Source organism: Rhamphochromis sp. 'chilingali', assembly GCF_963969265.1.
Source record: "Rhamphochromis sp. 'chilingali' genome assembly, chromosome: 9".
Classification (NCBI taxonomy): domain Eukaryota; kingdom Metazoa; phylum Chordata; class Actinopteri; order Cichliformes; family Cichlidae; genus Rhamphochromis; species Rhamphochromis sp. 'chilingali'.
This window is the reverse complement of record NC_137936.1, coordinates 21,500,206-21,519,204: the sequence shown is the minus strand read 5'-3', so window position 1 is coordinate 21,519,204 and position 18,999 is coordinate 21,500,206. Positions and strand designations below refer to the sequence as shown.

Sequence of the window (18,999 nt, the reverse complement as noted above, 5' to 3'; positions counted from 1 at the left end):
AGAATACATATCCATCAATTAATCTGAAATTGAGAAAACCAGTCCTGTTAAAGATACCACATCACTAAAGTTTATTGCACCAGGTCTGCTACCTGTTGCAGAAACTGCAAAAGGACATCATCAAAATAGAGCCAAATGCAAAAAGTGCTGTGCATCCTGAGCACAAACACACTGTGAGGAATAACAGCTACACCATTAAAGTTCACCAACCTACCTGAGTGAGTGAGCTTATACAGACACTCACATGTAGAAAGAAAATTTATCCCCAAGTGAAATATTACTTCTACAAATCCTTACTAAAGATTGATTTCTCTACATAGAACAAGAACTTGTGTTCCTCACAACTTTCTACACGCCTGTGTACCATTTGGATTCAACTGTGCACTGGAAACTTTTCTAGCACATAATTATGGGCACATATTCTGATGTGAGAGTGATGTTTAGAGTGTTTATAAATAATGTGAGCTCAAGGTTCACTTTATCAAGAATGAGCAGAAATGTTTCAGGCAGCCAGGAGAACCCTGAGAACAACTCTGAATGACTGTGTAAAGATGCTCTGCTACCTAGTTTTGAAGTTAATTTTCTTACTGGACATATTTCTGTTTCTATGTCAGCTCATCTATCCAGATGAGGCTAAAGCAACTCTCTCCAGATTCAGATAAGAAAGACTACACTAAGACTATAGAAATGTCATCTTAAAGGGCATTGTGGGTCATTTAGTGGGCAAAACCTGAGGCCTGCTTTAAAAATATATATTTTACATGCTTACTGACCAGTGTGAAGCTGAATCCCACTAAGGTTGCTTCTACCCACTTGCAAGGAAGCTTTTGTCACATATGGTCACGTGAAAATAAAGTTTTCACCAGACTTTATGTAGCCCTGTGAAAAAGTGAGTGTGTCTTTACTGCTTGCACAGGAAATAAGATGCTAATTACTTAATTACAAACTGCACATCTGGAAAGGCACAGAGCTGAAAGGTCTATACATTATTTAGAGCAACTTATGCTCCCCTCAACGATCTTTTTTGAAGTAGGCCTTGCATATTTCTTTAAGACAATGCTAAACCGCATGCTGCAGTGTGTACACTACAGTATAGCTTCACAGTAGAAGAGTCCCAAATTTCCCTCTAAAAATAAACAAAATATCTATAAGTCTTCATTATTAAGAAGACAACATGGTGCATTTAGCTGATGGAACGAAATGTACACAGCACAGCACACAGAAAACGGCATCTAATGAGGCTTTAGAAATTCTTGGCCTCCTGGCAAAGACTCTCTTGGGGGCTTCAGTATTAAGTATTGGAAATTCCCTGCATGATCCTTGTTTTATTACACAAAACTGTAATAATGTATAACAATATACATGAATGCAAGAAGACTGAGAGGAGGCTAATCTCTGTTTTTAACTTGGTTAAACTATCACTATTACTGTAGTTGTTAGTCATTTATAGGTGGTTTGAGACAGTGAACCCTCCTTTCTAAGCCTTCAATACCATGCTCAAAAGGAGATTAGTCACACGTGCTTCTCTCTCCTGTTTGTCGGCTATATGCTGGGAAATTACTTTTGGGTATAAATCTAGAGGTCCCCCTTGTGGCCGTGCAGGTCATCAATTAGATAAGCATTAGGTAACCCAATACAAATCTACATCAGACAGTCCCCAGCCAGTCAATCCAGACACTCAAGAGTCTTTGCCAGTACTACCATTAGACCACTTGCTCAGCAGTATGGCAGACTCTCTGTGCAGGCTGTTTCATCTCCCCACAAAGAGCACTTCAAAAACTGTTGAAGAGCGTGGCAAGTGGGGCAGCAAAAAGGAGTTCATCCTGTCTGTGGCCGGTGCTATTATTGGACTAGGCAATGTGTGGAGATTTCCATATCTTTGCTACAAGAATGGTGGAGGTAAGTATTTCTATTCATTATTCTTAATTAATAAAAGTGTAGTATTATGGTTGATCATAGTGGGGGTTTTTTCTTAAGGAATTAAGAAGATATGTTTTTATTATTCACCAAAGCACAATTATGGGCTTTAATTAGATATTTATTTTCACTGCCAAATACGTTCATTCAAAGTTTTGTTAAAAGCTGCAAATGATTAAAACTGTCCAATGTGAAGTGTATCTGCTATCCATCTGTCTCTGTCTGCCTGTTGATTAAGGATTTGACAGGTTACAAAAGGCTATAAAAATAACAGTCTGTGTCCATGCCAAAAATCACAATCAGATTCTTTGCTGAAGCCCTTTAAGTTCAGCATTGCTCCACTTGAATGAAAAATATCTAGCTGTGATGGTGCTAAACTGGAAACAAACTGGACATCGTAAACATTTCACGTGGCAGATTTTGATGATAACGTTCCAAAAATGAACGAATGAAATCAAACGAACAAAAGATAAGATAAGATAAGATAACCTTTATTAGTCCCACACGTGGGAAATTTGTTTTGTCACAGCAGGAAGTGGACAGATGAAATATTATTAACTTACCTCTTAGGGATGGAAATGTTCATTTGAAAGTTGGTGATTTGCCCCTTCTTTGACCTTAAATGAGGACAGATATGTCAGAGGCATTTCAAACAAATAAACTTCAGGCCTAACGACTATTTTCAGCCATAGCAAAATGATGATATTATTTAAATGTTCTAGCTTTTATCCTTGAGAAATTGACAATCTGCTCATAGACATTATCAGCCGTTGTTCCAATTTGATTAAGTGTCCCCATAACAAGTGATAAATTCAGGGTTCTTATTTCCCATCCTTTTTTTTTTTCTTACTGAGAAAAGCCCTATGTCACAGAAGAATCACACATAGTCGTTCAAGGTAACACTTATTTGACAATGGAAGAAAGTGAACTGCACCAGAAAGAATCATCCTGCATCCTGCTTGGCAACAGCAATAAAAAATACTTGTGGCTTTATTAGCTTACCTCATAAAAAATAGCTGAACAATTGAATTATGTAAATATGAGTGTATCTAAGCTATCAGCTAACAGAGATATCTCAAAGGTGTCTGTCTTTTTCTAAATCATCCTATTTTAGACCACACACTATTACATACTATAACAGCATCATCCTGAAACCTGACCTGGTTTCTACTGTTGTACTTATAAACATCTCCCTGCAGTTATAAAAAATCTGAATCTCAGAAATAATAATGTAAAGACTGATGCTGCAGCAGATTCTGTAACCGTGTATAATTTTTTACATTCTGCTGGCTTCAGTCGTTTGTCAGTGTTCCTAATCCACATGAATAGTTCCTTTATCTTGATGTGTCATGGACAGGACACTGTAAGTGGCTGGGTATAGCTTTTGATAGTTAAGTTAAGCACCCCTACTGATTTAGTCATATTGTTTACTGTAACATTGTTCAATGTAAGAAGATTGGAAATTTAAATACTTTGCATAAAATCAACACAAAATGACGTCAGATTGTGCAGAAAAAAACTTATAATTTATAGTCATCTCATTAAAAGTGCATTGCAAAAAGATATCTCAAGATAGGTCCTCTAGGTGTTTTAATGAACTAGATGCAAATTTCTTTTTTTTAAAAAGATTGTTTTTGGGGCCTTTTGGACTTTACTAAATAAAACAATTAAGATAGATAACAAAATGAGGAGAGAGAAAGGGAAGACATGAAGCAAAGGGCAGCAGGTCCGGCTTAAAGCTGGGCCGCTGCACCACCGTATTTTACACCTTAGGCTTTGAACCTTTCCTAAAGTACATAGACTATAAAATATATTTATATTCAGACAAATTGCCTTCAACTGTGTCCTCTGTGTGAAAATTCAGTCAGAGATAGTTACAGTAATATTCACTTGTGTGTAACTGTGTGGTGTGGAATTGCCACAGGTTTTGGGGATGATCACACAGGAATTAACGATATTAAAGAAGTGGTTTGATATAAATAAATTATCATTGAATCTAGATAAAACCAAATTTATGTTGTTTGGAAACCAAAAGAAAAACATCGAAGTAGAAATATGTGTTGACAATGTATATTTAGAAAGAGTAAATGAAATAAAATTTCTTGGGGTGATCATTGACCACAAGCTCTGTTGGAAGCCACACATTACTTATGTTCGGGGGAAATTGGCACGGGGCATTGCCGTCCTGGGGAAAGCAAAGCATATGTTGGATCAGAAAGCACTGCACATTTTATACTGTGCTTTACTACTGCCATATATGAGCTACTGTGTAGAGGTCTGGGGAAACACATACAAAAGTAACACACAAACAATAACTATAATACAGAAAAGGGCCATTAGATTAATAAATAATGTAGGGTACAGGGACCATACAAATGCACTCTTTGTCAAAATGCAAGCTATTAAATTCCAAGACTTGGTGAAGCTTAAAACAGCGCTAATAATGTATAAAGTAAGAAATAAATTGCTTCCCAAAGAAATCTGTAAATTGTTCATAGAAAGAGAAGGTGGGTATAACTTAAGAGGGAAATGGAATTTAAAAATACAAAGTGCTAGAACAACTTTAAGAACTATGTCAATCTCAATTGCAGGAGTTAAATTATGGAACAGTCTAACAGAAGAAATAAAAGACAGTAAAAACATAAAACAGTTTAAAGTAAAATATAAAAACCTAATTTTAAATAAGTATAAGAATGAAGAAAACGGGGTTAACCCAGGACGGTAATGTTGCTGGTAATGGTGTTGCGGTTCTTTTTTTGTTTTTTTGTTTTGGTTTGTTTGTTTTTCCATAACTTGTGTATCTGCAAATATACACATTCTGTATTTTTCATATGAAAGAAACTATACTGTGGTGGGGCTTGCTAATTTCTTTTGTTGATTTATGTATGTTTTGTTTTGCTTTACTTCATATGTTTCATATGTTTCATATGTTGTTTGTTTAATTTAAGACAAAAAAAATTTAAATGAATGAGAGGTAAAACTTGAGGGGGTAGGGACAAATAAGTAAATACTTCAGCCTACTCCTTTTCAAACAAATAATCCATCCATCCATCCATCTTCATCCGCTTTATCCGAGGCCGGGTCGCGGGGGCAGCAGCCTAAGCAAAGAGGCCCAGACCTCCCTCTCCCCAGCCACCTCCTCCAGCTTATCCGGGGGAATACCAAGGCGTTCCCAGGCCAGCCGAGAGATATAATCTCTCAAGCATGTCCTGGGTCTGCCCCGGGGCCTCCTCCCGGTGGGACATACCTGGAACACCTCACCCAGGAGGCGCCCAGGGGGCATCCTTGTCAGATGCTCGAACCACCTCAGCTGGCTCCTTTCGATGTGGAGCAGCAGCTGCTCTACTCTGAGCCCCTCCCGGATGGCCGAACTTCTCACCCTATCTCTAAGGGAGAGGCCAGCCACCCTTCGGAGGAAGCTCATTTCTGCCGCTTGTATCCGCGATCTCGTTCTTTCGGTCACTACCCACAGCTCGTGGCCATAGGTGAGGGTAGGGACGTAGATCTACCGGTAAATTGAGAGCTTCGCTTTTACACTCAGCTCCCTCTTCACCACGACGGACCGGTGCAGCGTCCGCATTACTGCAGCTGCAGCCCCAATCCGTCTGTCGATCTCCGGCTCCCTTCTCCCATCACTCGCGAACAAGACCCCGAGATACTTGAACTCCTCCACTTGGGGCAGGAACTCATCCCCGACCCGGAGTGGGCACTCCACCCTTTTCCGGCTGAGAACCATGGCCTCAGATTTGGAGGTGCTGATCCTCATTCCCGCTGCTTCACACTCGGCTGCGAACCGTTCCAGTGCGAGCTGGAGGCCCTCACCCGATGAAGCCAACAGAACCACATCATCTGCAAAAATCAGAGATGAGATTCTGAGGCCACCAAAGCGAAAGCCCTCCGCCACTTGGCTGCGCCTAGAAATCCTGTCCATAAAAATTATGAACAGCACCGGAGACAAAGGGCAGCCCTGGCAGAGCCCATCACCCACAGGGAACGAGTCCGACTTATTCCCGGCAATGCGAACCAAGCTCTTGCAACTGTTGTATAGGGATCGAATGGCCCGTAGCAATGGGCCAGACACCCCATACTCCCGCAACACCTCCCACAGGACACCCCGAGGGACACGGTCGAATGCCTTCTCCAAGTCCACAAAACACATGTAGACTGGTTGGGCAAACTCCCATGCACCCTCAAGTATCCTTGAGAGGATAAAGAGCTGGTCCAGTCAAACAAATAATGGAATGATATTTTGTAATGATTGTGAAGGCACATGTTTGAAATGTTTGAAATAAAAATGAACTGAACTGAACTGAACTGAACTAACTGTGTGTAACTGTGTGTCACTGCGGATACAAGTGAGACATCCATTCTAGCCAATCAGAAAAGTCTACTTCCATTAACAAAAAACAAACCATTTGTGGTGTACCCCAAGGTTCCCTCATGGGCCCAGTTCTTTTCAGTTCACTCATAATACCTTTATAGTCTACTAACTACAGATATGACATGTTTCTGTAGCTGCATTTTTCTCTCATGATTCAAAAGTATATCCTAGCATTGCCCAAGTAAGTACTTATTGTCTTGAAAGATGAACATGAATATTTTTGCAATATAGTATACCAGTCATGTGCTAATGTAGTTTGTTGTCACCTGCAGGCGCATTCTTCATCCCTTACGTCCTATTCCTTCTCACTTGTGGCATACCTCTATTTGTGCTGGAGACGGCACTGGGCCAGTACACTAGTCAGGGAGGAATCATGTGCTGGAGGAAGGTCTGCCCCTTGTTTGAAGGTGAGCTAACCACTGGAATTGTGGTGAAGCAGATCAATGAAGAAGAAGTAAGAGAATGCAATGCTAACAGTTGTTGTTTCCAGGCATGGGATATGCAAGCCAAATGATCATTTTCTACGGAGGCATCAGCTATATTGTGATTTTAGCCTGGGCTTTTCTCTACTTATTTTCTTCCTTCTCTGGAGAGTTGCCATGGGCCACCTGTAATAACACATGGAATACAAGTAAATACATATGTTGCTATTATACTTTTATCTGCCTTTGCATACACCAAAAAATCAGTGGCCTTAAAAATAGTATGGATAATGTTAATGTCACTTCATTGTGTTTCTAAATGTGACATCTCGCTTAAGCAATTTAACTGACATAAATAAAATTCAAGCCTTTGAAGATTTGTCATCTTTAACTGTGTTTTAATCTATTTCAGATCGTTGTGTGGTAATAAACAACTACAATGCCACCCTCAACTGGACTTTACCTGTAAATTCATCATCTTCTGTTGTAGAATTTTGGCAGTGAGTTATCATGAGTTTTTTTAATAAAACTTCATTTGAAAGCTCAGCTATAGGTATACTATACTAAAGATAAAAGCTCTGCATGTCGATGCCACAGCCACATCAGATCTTTGTTTTTCCACACTGCTTTCGTGTGTTTCTTTGCATGTGCTATGATAAATTTGCCAGTTTTATCATGTAGTTTGTAAGGGTGCAACGATACTCGTATCGATATTGAACCGTTCAATACATTGCTTTCGGTTCGGTATGCATATGTATCGAACAATACAACATTTTTAATTTATTTTATTAACTTTTCTTCTGACGATGCTGTCTGTGTTGAGCGCTCAGTGGATCTGCGTTCGACTACTCCGCCTAGGCTGCACTGTCCAGCGCAGATCCACTGAGCGCAGCACAAGCTAGCAAGACAGAAGCTAAGCTCCTTGCAACATGGCAAATTGAACCTCCCCCACCCTCATTCAGATCTGGCTTTTGGAACTGTTTTGTTCTTCATGTGAAGTATGACCCTGAAGGTAAGCGCGTCATGGACAAAAGTAAAACAGTATGTTTGATGTGCCACGCAGTGCTCAATTACATGGGTGGGAACTAGTGCGTTAGCGCAGTTAGCTCGTTAACGTGTTGACACCGTCCAGCCCCACGCACAGGGCGATCCGTGGTAGCTCGTTAACGGAGATTTGCTGTGTTGTGGCGTTAACGTCATTTCAGATTAACGCTGACAGCACTAGTGGGAACACAACGAATATGACTGCACATTTACGCCGACATCATTCTAGTGCAAAGACAAGTGGAAGCAGACAAAACAACAAGCATGCATGCTACAAACTTTACCCGAGTCATTTAGACAGCCGTTAGCACATGATTCTCCTTATGGGGACCTGATATGTTTAATATGCTGCTGAGAATATAGCCCAGAAGAAGCGTATAGTATAGCTTTTATTTTGGAAAGAGCCATTTCTCTGTAATAAACTCTCTTTTCCAAAGATGAGTGATTTCTCTATCAGATAGATTATTTTTTTTATTACTTTGTTGTTTCAGCAACATTAAATTTAAAAACTGTACTTTTGAGTTAAAATATATATTTATAATTTTAATAAATGACAAATTAAAAAAGAATGAACATTTTTTTTGTATCGAAAAAATATAGAACCGTGACACCAAAGTATCGAACTGAACCGAACCGAGAATTTTGTGTATTGTTGCACCCCTAGTAGTTTGGTGAGTCCCCTTAGCGCCACACAGATGTCTGATTGCTCCTAACTGAAAACACCTTCAAACACAACGTGAAAACAAAGAAATTACCTAATCTGCACTATTATGAAGTTTTATTCAGATCTTCTGCCTTATCTGAGAGACTCATATTTCCTGAGCAAGACAGTTCACGTGTAACAGCATATGCTGTAGCATCTGTCAGCATAGCTCCCCCACAGCACTGAGATGGGATCAATCAACCAGAATAATTGAAAACACCTGTGTACTAAAGGTGTGAAGTGATTTTAATTGCACATTCAAGCATATATCATTCTGAATAGTTTAATGAGCTTCAACTTCATCAGGTCTTTCATGTTGGCCCCAGTGACTTGTCAATCAAATATGTAACTAATAATATTTTTTCTGATATAAATGTTCCTGGGTATTGGATTTTCAACATGCAAACTCACGCAATGCTCACATGTTGCCCATTTTTGTAGCCCTCTCCAAACTCACACATATGTGTAGGTAATGACAGTAATGGTAAAAAAAAATTAAAATCTTAACTAGTAACTACAGTCCAAAGATGAAGTTTTACACAACAACACATACTGCTTTAAAAGGCCATTCATCTAACTAACACTGCGTCATCTTTCAGGCGTCGGGTGTTGAACATATCCACTGGCATAGAGGCCTTGGGAAACATTCAGTGGGAACTTTCTCTGTGCCTTCTTCTAGCCTGGGTCATCTGCTACTTTTGTGTCTGGAAGGGAGTTAAATCCACAGGAAAGGTAACACTAAAATGACAAATGTGTGTCCGAGATTTGTAGTAGATACACCACTATTATCAATTCGAAGCTCCTACTTAGCTTTATTATTGAGTTATTGCATTCAGAAACTTGGGTGACCACAATGCCCGCCCACCCGCCTACTAGCCCACCCCCACCGACCAGCCTACACGGCAGGGTGATGAAAAACCCCCATCAGCCTTTTACAGCTGAGTACTAAAAACCCTTTTAGGAGACTTTTGTTCCACTTAGCACACACCGCATGCTTAACAAAGAAGATAATGTTTGGCACTTAAATTCAATGACAGACATGGTACAGGATGTCTAGTTCACAAAACGTTATAATCAGTAGTTACTTGATGATGAAGGGGTCATAAATAATCTGAAACACTTTCCCTCCTGTTCTAAAATCACCCACAACAACTTTTCCTCACTGAGAATGGCTGAGTGACTAAGGTGTGGCATGGAAAATAACAGACCAGAACTCCCAGACAGCCACAGTTTTTTTTTTTTTGGGCTGCTGCCAAGCCAATAGTTCAGTGTTACGTGTGCTTAGCTTTCAAAGCAGACCACAACACATAACAGTGTTGTCATGCAGTTGTGGTTGTGTCAGACCTGCAGCCACATGCAATCAGATTGTTGGACTCAGTATTAAAGAAATTACTGGTGATTAGTTAAAATAGGAAGCAGCCGCACTGAAGCCACCCAAGGCACAATTCTAGTTTGGTTAAATTTAGATGTTAAGATATCAACAAATTTCCCACGTATGGGACTAATAAAGGATTATCTCTTATCTGAGATACTTTAAAAAAAAAAGTTTGGTTAAACTACTTTGTAAAGAAAAAAGCAGGCCCCTTTTTCACATAAACTACAAAAACAAAAAATAACTCCCATATACATGGGAAAAAAAACACGTTGTGATGTAACATATTCAGTCTATATAACCCAAAGGTTTGTTTTGTCTAGACCGATAAAAAAAAGTAACTGAACAATTTGAATCTTTCAAATATAAACTTAAAGCAGCCACGAGCAAGCTAATGTCAAATACGGTTGCGAGTTTAATTTCATATAGAAAGCAACAGTTTGACGAAACGTTATGAAACACGCGAAGACTCTCGTGTGCCTCGTTCAGTGGATAGGCATGACTCATGTGAGGCTTGTGATTTGTGAGAAAGTGAATTGGAAGTGCTGACTGGGAAATCTCTCTGTGGGAGAGACGTGTGCAATAGATCCCAGCTGTCTCTGCCATATAATTACCTACTGTAGCGTGTAGTAACTTATTTTCTTCCTAAATCACTGGAGTTAATTGAATTAATCCACTGGTGCCTTTTTTCCTGAAGTGATACAGTTAGAAAATTCAAGATTGTAAAAACAATAAATAAAGATAGTCTTATTAAGTAACATTGATGGATTGGTGAAAATTTTTTAAAAAGGTTTGCACAGCCAAAATCACAGCATTGTCACAACATATCCCCTTGCAAATGTTACCATGCCCTCTATTGTTAGTTATGGTGTACTTTTTGTATTGCCCGTTTTATTTTTTTACAGGCTACATATTTCACAGCCACATTCCCCTTCATCACATTAGCTGTGCTGTTTGTCAGAGGAATAACCCTTCCCGGAGCTTTCCATGGGATCAAATACTACTTGTATCCGAATCTGGCACGGCTTGCTGACCCACAGGTATTATTTAGTCTATTTTCTTTTGATTTTTGTGCCACGATAACAGCATTTAGTAGCAGCATTTTTGGAAAAATAATCTTCTGTTGGTTTACAGGTCTGGATGGATGCTGGAACACAAATATTTTATTCTTATGCCATATGTTTGGGATGCCTGACTACACTTGGAAGCTACAACAAGTACAACAATAACTGTTATAGGTGACTACCTGATGAAGATCTAATTTGATGGTTTAAATCACAATTTGCAATTATGTCCTACTATAGCTGCTAATTCCTAATGCTAAAGAATTATCAGTTAATAAGACTTGTGTAAAAGATTCAAAATCTTAATTAAATTTTTTCATTACAAGTGTCGAACCCTTACTATGAGTCAATGTAACTTTAACCTGCACCCAAACAAAAGAATTTAATAGCACTGACCAACACTGTTGTGATAATGCAGGAACAACACAAAATGTGAGATACAGCATGAAGAAGAATTAAATTCACATCAGCACAACTTCCATAAATATGACACACACCCCAAACACACACACACAAAATGTCACGGCGGGGTGCGCCGATGTGTGCGGAAGCAGGACCCAAAAGCAGATGATGACGAGGGATAGTAATGATTAACAGAAAAGTGAACCTTTATTGCGATGACGGCAGGAAATAAACCAAGAGACCAAAGCAAACAGGCAAAACACTAAGAAACAAAACACTGAACTGACAAAACACTAAGAAACAAAACACTAAAGGTACTAAGACCAAAAACTATAACTATGACCGAGGTGGAAAATAAACAGGCTATGACTATGACCATGATTCTGGTGAGAATAAACAGACGAACTGACAATGGCATGAAGAAAACAAAAGGCTTAAATACAGACATGAGGTGATCAGGGGAAGTGGCGACACATGGGGGAAAACAGCTGACAGACATAAACCTAATGACAGGACCAGGAGAGGAAAGCTAAATACAATGAACAAAGAACACATGACATTGTCAGAATAAAACAGGAAATGACAACACAACTTAACAGACCTAATACGTGATGAAATAAATAGAAAACCCCAAAACATAGAAAACCCAGGAACAATAACTGCCTAAACTAAAGGCAAATAGGAAATAACACAAAACTAACAACATCTCAAAAAATGAGAACAATACAAAGAAAGCTCAAAGTGCTGGGTCGGAGACCCAGCCTGTGACAGAGCCCCCCCCTTAAGGGCGGATTCCAGACGCCCCAAAACCTCGAAAAACAAAACCAAAAACAACCCACCAAGGGCGGGCGGCCGGGGTCCAGGTCGGAGGGCCAGAAACAAGGCCAAAAAAACAAAAAGTCCATCAAAATCACAGGAGCGCAGGGAACGGTTCATGACTCCTCAGGGGGCCGACCCGGAGGGTGACGGTCCAGAAAGTCATAGTTCATGCGATCAGGGGGCCGTCCGTGCGGACGGCAACGGCGGCGACACGGAAACGGTTCAGGGGGCCGACCGTGCGGACGGCAACGGCGGCGACACGGAAACCGTTCAGGGGGCCGACCGTGCGGACGGCGGCGGCGGCGCCCAAGTGTCAGGCGTACTGGCCGAGGCTTGGAGGGCACAGGACCAGGCGACGCTAAAGCACAGGCAGAGGCCGGACCAGGCGTAGCAGAAGCACAGGCCGGACCAGGCGTAGCTGAAGACTCTGACGAGGCCGGAGCTGAAGACTCTGACGAGGCCGGAGCTGAAGACTCTGACGAGGCCGGAGCTGAAGACTCTGACGAGGCCGGACCAGACGAGGACGAAGGCTCTGAGGCTGCGGCTGACGAAGCACAGGCTGGAGCTGCGGCTGACGAAGCACAGGCTGGAGCTGGACCGGGCGAAGCACAGACCGGAGCTGGACCGGGCGTAGCAGAGGCAGAACCAGGTGACAGTGAGGCAGCCACAGGTGGTGAAGCAGAAGGTGGCTGGACGGGCTCCTCAGGCCCTCCAGCTGACGAAGCATGAGGCTGAACGGGCTCCTCGGGCCCGCCAGCTGACGTGGCGTGAGGCTGGACGGGCTCCTCGGGCCCCCCAGCAGACGTGGCTTGAGGCTGGACGGGCTCCTTGGGCCCTCCAGCTGACGAGGCTTGAGGCTGGATGGGCTCCTTGGGCCCTCCAGCTGACGAGGCATGAGGCTGGATGGGCTCCCCGGGCCCTCCAGCTGACGAGGCATGAGGCTGGATGGGCTCCTTGGGCCCCCCAGCAGACGAGGCTTGAGGCTGGTGTGGTTCTCCTGAACCTTCAGCAGACGAAGCATGAAGCTGGCTGGGTTCTCCTGAACCTCCGGCAAACGAAACATGAGGCTGGCTGGGTTCTCCTGAACCTCCAGCAGACGAAACATGAGGCCGGACGGGCTCCCCGGGCCCTCCGGCTGACACTGAAATTGGCTGCACCAGCTGTACCTCCGTCTCCGGCTCCAAACCGGCCTGGATAGCAGTACCACAGCAGCTTAGCTGAGCCTGATGGCTAGCTTTTCCAGGGCAAACAGTCTCTGTATAGCCGGGCTCATTAACCGGAAAAGTAGTGTCAATTTCAACAACTTCCTGAGAGAAAACATGAGGAGCCAAAATGTAATCACTCACTTGCGTTTGTGATACGGAGCGTCGGTGGCGCGCACGCCGCTTTTTCTTAGGAGTGGAAGACGGCGGAGCGATGGGTGGAAGTCCTTGGTAACTCCGAGGTCCCCCGAGAGCCAGTCGAGTTCCCCGGAAAGAGTGCTCGTGCTCCGGAATGAGCCACGGCTTCCACCGGAGCTCCTCCTCCAAGAGAGCGCAGAATATAGACTGGCGCTCGTCGTCGTCCAAGTCTATGGTGTGCGGCGCTTCCTCGCGCTGAACTGTGACAGGAGTATGGCGAGACTGTGATGAGGGCGTGGAAACTGGTGAGCTGAGAGGTGGTGACGCTGCGGCGAATCTCAGCGAACCGACACGAACACACTCAGGTTCCGGAGGCAGCAATGGAGATGACTGATTGTGGGGTTGTTGTGACTGGTGGGTGCTGGAAGCCTTTTCCTGACTCGACAGTCCCTGGGCCTGCAGCATCTCCTTTATCCTCGTAAAGGCATCAACGATGGCAGGTGAGTCCGGGAGCTGGAGAAGGCGGGGATCCCTCTCCATAATAGCTTCAGCAGTGTTAATCATTACCAGCTTGCTCTTCAAATCGGGCGCTGTGAGGACGCGGTTGAGGATCGCTTGGATCTGAGCCATCTCCTCCAGACACTCGGTGAGAGCAGAGTCTGCTGGGTCCATGACTGGTCAGTTCGTTCTGTCACGGCGGGGTGCGCCGATGTGTGCGGAAGCAGGACCCAAAAGCAGATGATGACGAGGGATAGTAATGATTAACAGAAAAGTGAACCTTTATTGCGATGACGGCAGGAAATAAACCAAGAGACCAAAGCAAACAGGCAAAACACTAAGAAACAAAACACTGAACTGACAAAACACTAAGAAACAAAACACTAAAGGTACTAAGACCAAAAACTATAACTATGACCGAGGTGGAAAATAAACAGGCTATGACTATGACCATGATTCTGGTGAGAATAAACAGACGAACTGACAATGGCATGAAGAAAACAAAAGGCTTAAATACAGACATGAGGTGATCAGGGGAAGTGGCGACACATGGGGGAAAACAGCTGACAGACATAAACCTAATGACAGGACCAGGAGAGGAAAGCTAAATACAATGAACAAAGAACACATGACATTGTCAGAATAAAACAGGAAATGACAACACAACTTAACAGACCTAATACGTGATGAAATAAATAGAAAACCCCAAAACATAGAAAACCCAGGAACAATAACTGCCTAAACTAAAGGCAAATAGGAAATAACACAAAACTAACAACATCTCAAAAAATGAGAACAATACAAAGAAAGCTCAAAGTGCTGGGTCGGAGACCCAGCCTGTGACACAAAAACCCCAAACATAAGTGTGCATCAGGATAGGCAAAGAACAGAAGACACATACACAGAGAGAGACATTTTTGGAGGTTTTAGTAATTTCTTGTTATCACAGTGTCAGTCCTTGTTGTACGTTACCGATTCACAAATAAAGACAGGAAGCTTTGTTTCTGATTTGCAGAGACTCCTTCTATCTTTGCTTGTTGAACAGTGGGACCAGCTTCGTATCAGGCTTTGCGATCTTCTCAGTTTTGGGCTACATGTCACAAAAACAGGGTGTGGACATTGCTACAGTTGCTGAATCAGGTGAGGCTGCACACCTGCTTGGTTAGATTTCAGACTGGCATGTGTTTTTTTTTTTCTCTAAAGTTACGGATTGTTAATTGAAAAATAATCTTTTTCCTCATGACAATTATTAAGCCTGGAACCTTCTAAATGTTAAAATGCATTAAACATTTCTCCGTAAACCGAAGACACTGTGGCACTCTGACATGATTTACTTGTTCTTGGTTTCACTCTGTAGGTCCAGGACTTGTCTTCATAGTTTACCCACAAGCTGTGACCCTGCTGCCATGGCCTCAGGTCTGGTCTGTGTGCTTTTTCACCATGATCATCTTACTGGGAATAGATGGCCAGGTCAGCTTCAGTCTTTCCTATGTCTTGTAAAAAATCTCTTGCTTAACTTATCTTGACACTAACCTGTCTTTGTGTTACTCTCCAGTTTGCAGGTCTCGAGAGCATCATGACCTCGTTAACAGATGTGTACCCAGCCCAGATACGAAAAGGATACCGCAGAGAGCTTTATCTGATGCTGATCTGTGCGCTCTGCTATATGTTTGGTCTGTTATTAGTGTCAGAGGTGAGCTGTCAGAAGCACATTTATTGTTGGTCAAATGTAATCAGTTTACTGTGTAAAAATTTTTTCCAGCATGGTCAAATGACACAAAATACACAGTAGGTACACTCCTAAAATGTGTTTTTGTTTCCATTAAATCAACAGGATTTTGAGTTGTTTGCAGTAATACTTTTTTTTAAATAAATCAAATCCACTGTATTCGCTGCTTTCATTTTAGGCTGGCGCATACATTCTGCAGATCTTTGATCACTATGTATGCAGTGGGCCCACTCTTGTTCTGATGGCAATTTTCCAGTCAGTGATTATTGGATGGATCTATGGTATGTTATAAATGTCAGTGGTACAATTGTTTATATATATATATATATATATGGAAACCAAAGAGAAACGGAGGTTCACACCCTTCAATGTGCAGACATGGAAAGACATGTAAGTGGAGGAGGCAGCAACAGCAAGCTCCTTGTGCAGGAAAGAGTATGCATTGTTGCGCTTATAGTTGCTGCAAATTGGAAATTAGCAGCAACTGTGAGCATGCTAACCCAGGTAAAAATAGCCCTAGCTTCTTTTTTGTTTACAATAATTAAATAAATACTTCTGTCCTAGGTGCTCAACGCTTCTGTGACAACATTGAGGACATGATTGGTTACAAACCTCTGTCACTAATCAAGTACTGCTGGCTGTATGCCATTCCTCTTATTTGCAGTGTAAGCATCTGAAGCAGTCTGACTAAATAGTTTATCGATATTGTATAATTTCCATCTTTCACTGATTATTATTGACGATGATTTCCTTTAAAGGGAACCCTTGTGTTTTTGCTGATAAGTTACACACCACTGAAATTCAACAACACCTACGTGTATCCTTGGTGGGCTTACTGGATTGGCTGGTTCCTCGCCATGTCGTCTCTTTCTATGATCCCAGTCACTATGATCTACAAACTGGCCAAAGGTAGAGGGAGTCTCTGGCAGGTCAGTGATGTTACTAGTGGCAGCTTTGTATTTGAATAACTAACTGTGATGTTCATCGGCGTAACTTTGTTCTGAACATTGGAGGGGTCAAGATCTCTCTCTAAATAAATAAATAAATAAATCTGGGTAAATTCCCAGATGATTAAACATGCAACTATTTTGCTGGTAATACCTGAAATGAGTAAAGAAAATCAACAGCCTATCTATGAAAGGTCATTCATAATTGTATTGGAGAGGTTATATTGGTCGGGTCTGATTATTGGAGGGTAATAACCCCCTTAACCCCCCTGGAAATTATGCCCCTGGTGATATTCATTGACAATCTTAATGCCTTTTTCCAGCGTCTTAAGACCAGCTCCCGCCCAGCAGATGATCTTCCAGTGATGGCAGAGGTGACAGCAAAAGAAAGGGCGAGCTTCACTGCATGTCCACGATAATGGAGCAAATGACCATATTTTTAAAAAATCCAAACTTTAAGAGCAACTTTAATTTTTTTTATTTCAAAAATATGTAGAGTAGCTTGTTTACTGCATGGTTTTATATGGTGGGTCATTTTTAGTACAGCAAATTGTTTTAACACAAAAAGACCAGCTTGACAGATCAAAGATCTAAAATAAGCTTGTTTTTTTTTTTTATTAAATTGTGTTGAAATTCACTGCCATCATTGCTATATTCAACTCTAAGCTAAAAGGACAAAGTGGTACAGAACGACAAAGTTCCTCTGGCATTAACATCAGCACAAAAGCTGTGTCCTAGGAGCTACATGGCATGGCTTTTCTGTAAGTGTAATATGTAGGTGGTGCAGTACTTTTATCCATAAAGATTATCATCATATTATCAGCATTCCAAATTCTCATTTGTGTTTTTCACTGGGAGGAAAAAATAGCATTTTTTTTACTACATATAAATTTAAATGAATATACAGTACCTCTTTTACAGTTGTCATAGGTGTAATGATGCTTCCTGCTTGAATTTATACAATAATTCTACAATATCTTATAAGCTAGTTTTACTTTGTTATTTTTTAGGGGTAAGTATTTTCTTGGATTAAAGTAGTATTAAGAGCTTTTTTATTTTACTTCTATATTTACGCATGGATTTACATTTCTATTAAGAACTCTAGAACAGCTATAAACATAATGGGTTTGGGTCACTGACTATATGCACCATGACAGCATGACAGGTAAATTTCTGTGGCTAACATTTATTCAGGGTCTAATTCATGTATTTTTATTAAATATAATACACCAAATATGTATATCCTCCACAAAGGTATTAGGACTTGCTTGAATCTGTAACACAATTTTTTTTAACACTTTAATTCAGAGTTTTCCTTTTTTCTAAAGTATTTTTGTACTGATTAAGGGTTTTTATTCAACATGTGACTTTAAATTTGTATAATAAAATAATTTTGGGGGTAATTTTGCTTCTTTGCTTTTATTTTGCATGGAAAAAAAATTACTACAAAAAACGACCACCTGCCATTCTTGTTAAACCCATTCACAGCGTATATAGCCTGTACAGTGACTTTGTATCTGTCACAGTCTGGCTGAGGCAGACTGTATATGTTGTGAAAAAGGACTTGAATGCAGACCGAAACACAATGTGAAATGTGATGTGGATTAACAGAAAACGAGCAGTTTATTATCGCTGGCAAAATAAATACAAACGAAGGGCATGGGTGAACTAAATAATAACCTGAACTGGGTGAACTAAAATGAAACATGAAAAACCCTTAAACATGGAGAACTGGCGTGGCTACCCGGTGACACGATGTGGACTAGCAGTCGCCCTGACAAGGAATGACTGAAAACACACGGACTAAATACACACAAGAGGCTAATGAGGGAAGTGGGAACACATGGGGAAAACAGCTGACACACATGAACACAACGAAGTCACAGGGGAAGTGTAAAACTAAACACACTGAACATAGAAACACAAGACCTCTTCAAAATAAAACAGGAAACATAATGGGACGCAGACATGACAATAAATAGTGAGGGGAACATAAATACAGGGGTAGAAAAAACAAAGTGAATCTAAATAAACAAATGAACTTAAGCAAACCATAAACATCAAAATAAACTAAAACTCAAAACGCTGGGTTAAAAGACCCAGGATCGTGACAGTGTCACTTAGAATAGAATAGAATAGAATAGAATAGAATAGAATAGCCTTTATTGTCATTGTACAGAGTACAACGAAATTGGAGTGCCACTCCCTTGGTGCAAGTTTCAATAATAAATATAAATGTAAAATATAAAAAGTACAAAAAAACAATCGTAAGTACTCAAACAATAGTATGTACAATATATACAGGATAGCAGCATTAATATAATGACAGTATGAATAGCAGCATAATACAATGACAGTGAC

The 18,999-nt window shown here is 41.2% G+C and overlaps 1 protein-coding gene across 1 annotated transcript; it reads left to right on the top strand.

The window, feature by feature from the left end:
* The first annotated feature begins 1,700 nt into the window (after window positions 1-1,700).
* On the top strand, window positions 1,701-17,929 carry LOC308403073 (sodium- and chloride-dependent GABA transporter 2-like). Its single transcript, XM_080892323.1, has 14 exons — window positions 1,701-1,899; window positions 6,571-6,705; window positions 6,789-6,929; window positions 7,133-7,220; window positions 9,067-9,199; window positions 10,745-10,879; window positions 10,974-11,077; window positions 14,978-15,102; window positions 15,320-15,432; window positions 15,518-15,655; window positions 15,870-15,972; window positions 16,256-16,356; window positions 16,450-16,620; window positions 16,962-17,929. The coding sequence occupies exons 1-14, from the start codon at window positions 1,725-1,727 to the stop codon at window positions 17,055-17,057; spliced, it is 1,758 nt and encodes a 585-aa protein (XP_080748449.1). The 5' UTR covers window positions 1,701-1,724; the 3' UTR covers window positions 17,058-17,929.
* Window positions 17,930-18,999: the final 1,070 nt, after the last annotated feature.

Excerpts from the sequence above, each read along its gene's own strand:
- LOC308403073 (XM_080892323.1), top strand. The coding sequence starts at position 1,725 with ATGGCAGACTCTCTGTGCAGGCTGTTTCATCTCCCCACAAAGAGCACT. Across the intron at positions 6,930-7,132 it reads TAATAACACATGGAATACAA|ATCGTTGTGTGGTAATAAAC; the intron begins GTAAATACATAT and ends AATCTATTTCAG. Across the intron at positions 15,103-15,319 it reads TGCTACAGTTGCTGAATCAG|GTCCAGGACTTGTCTTCATA; the intron begins GTGAGGCTGCAC and ends TTCACTCTGTAG.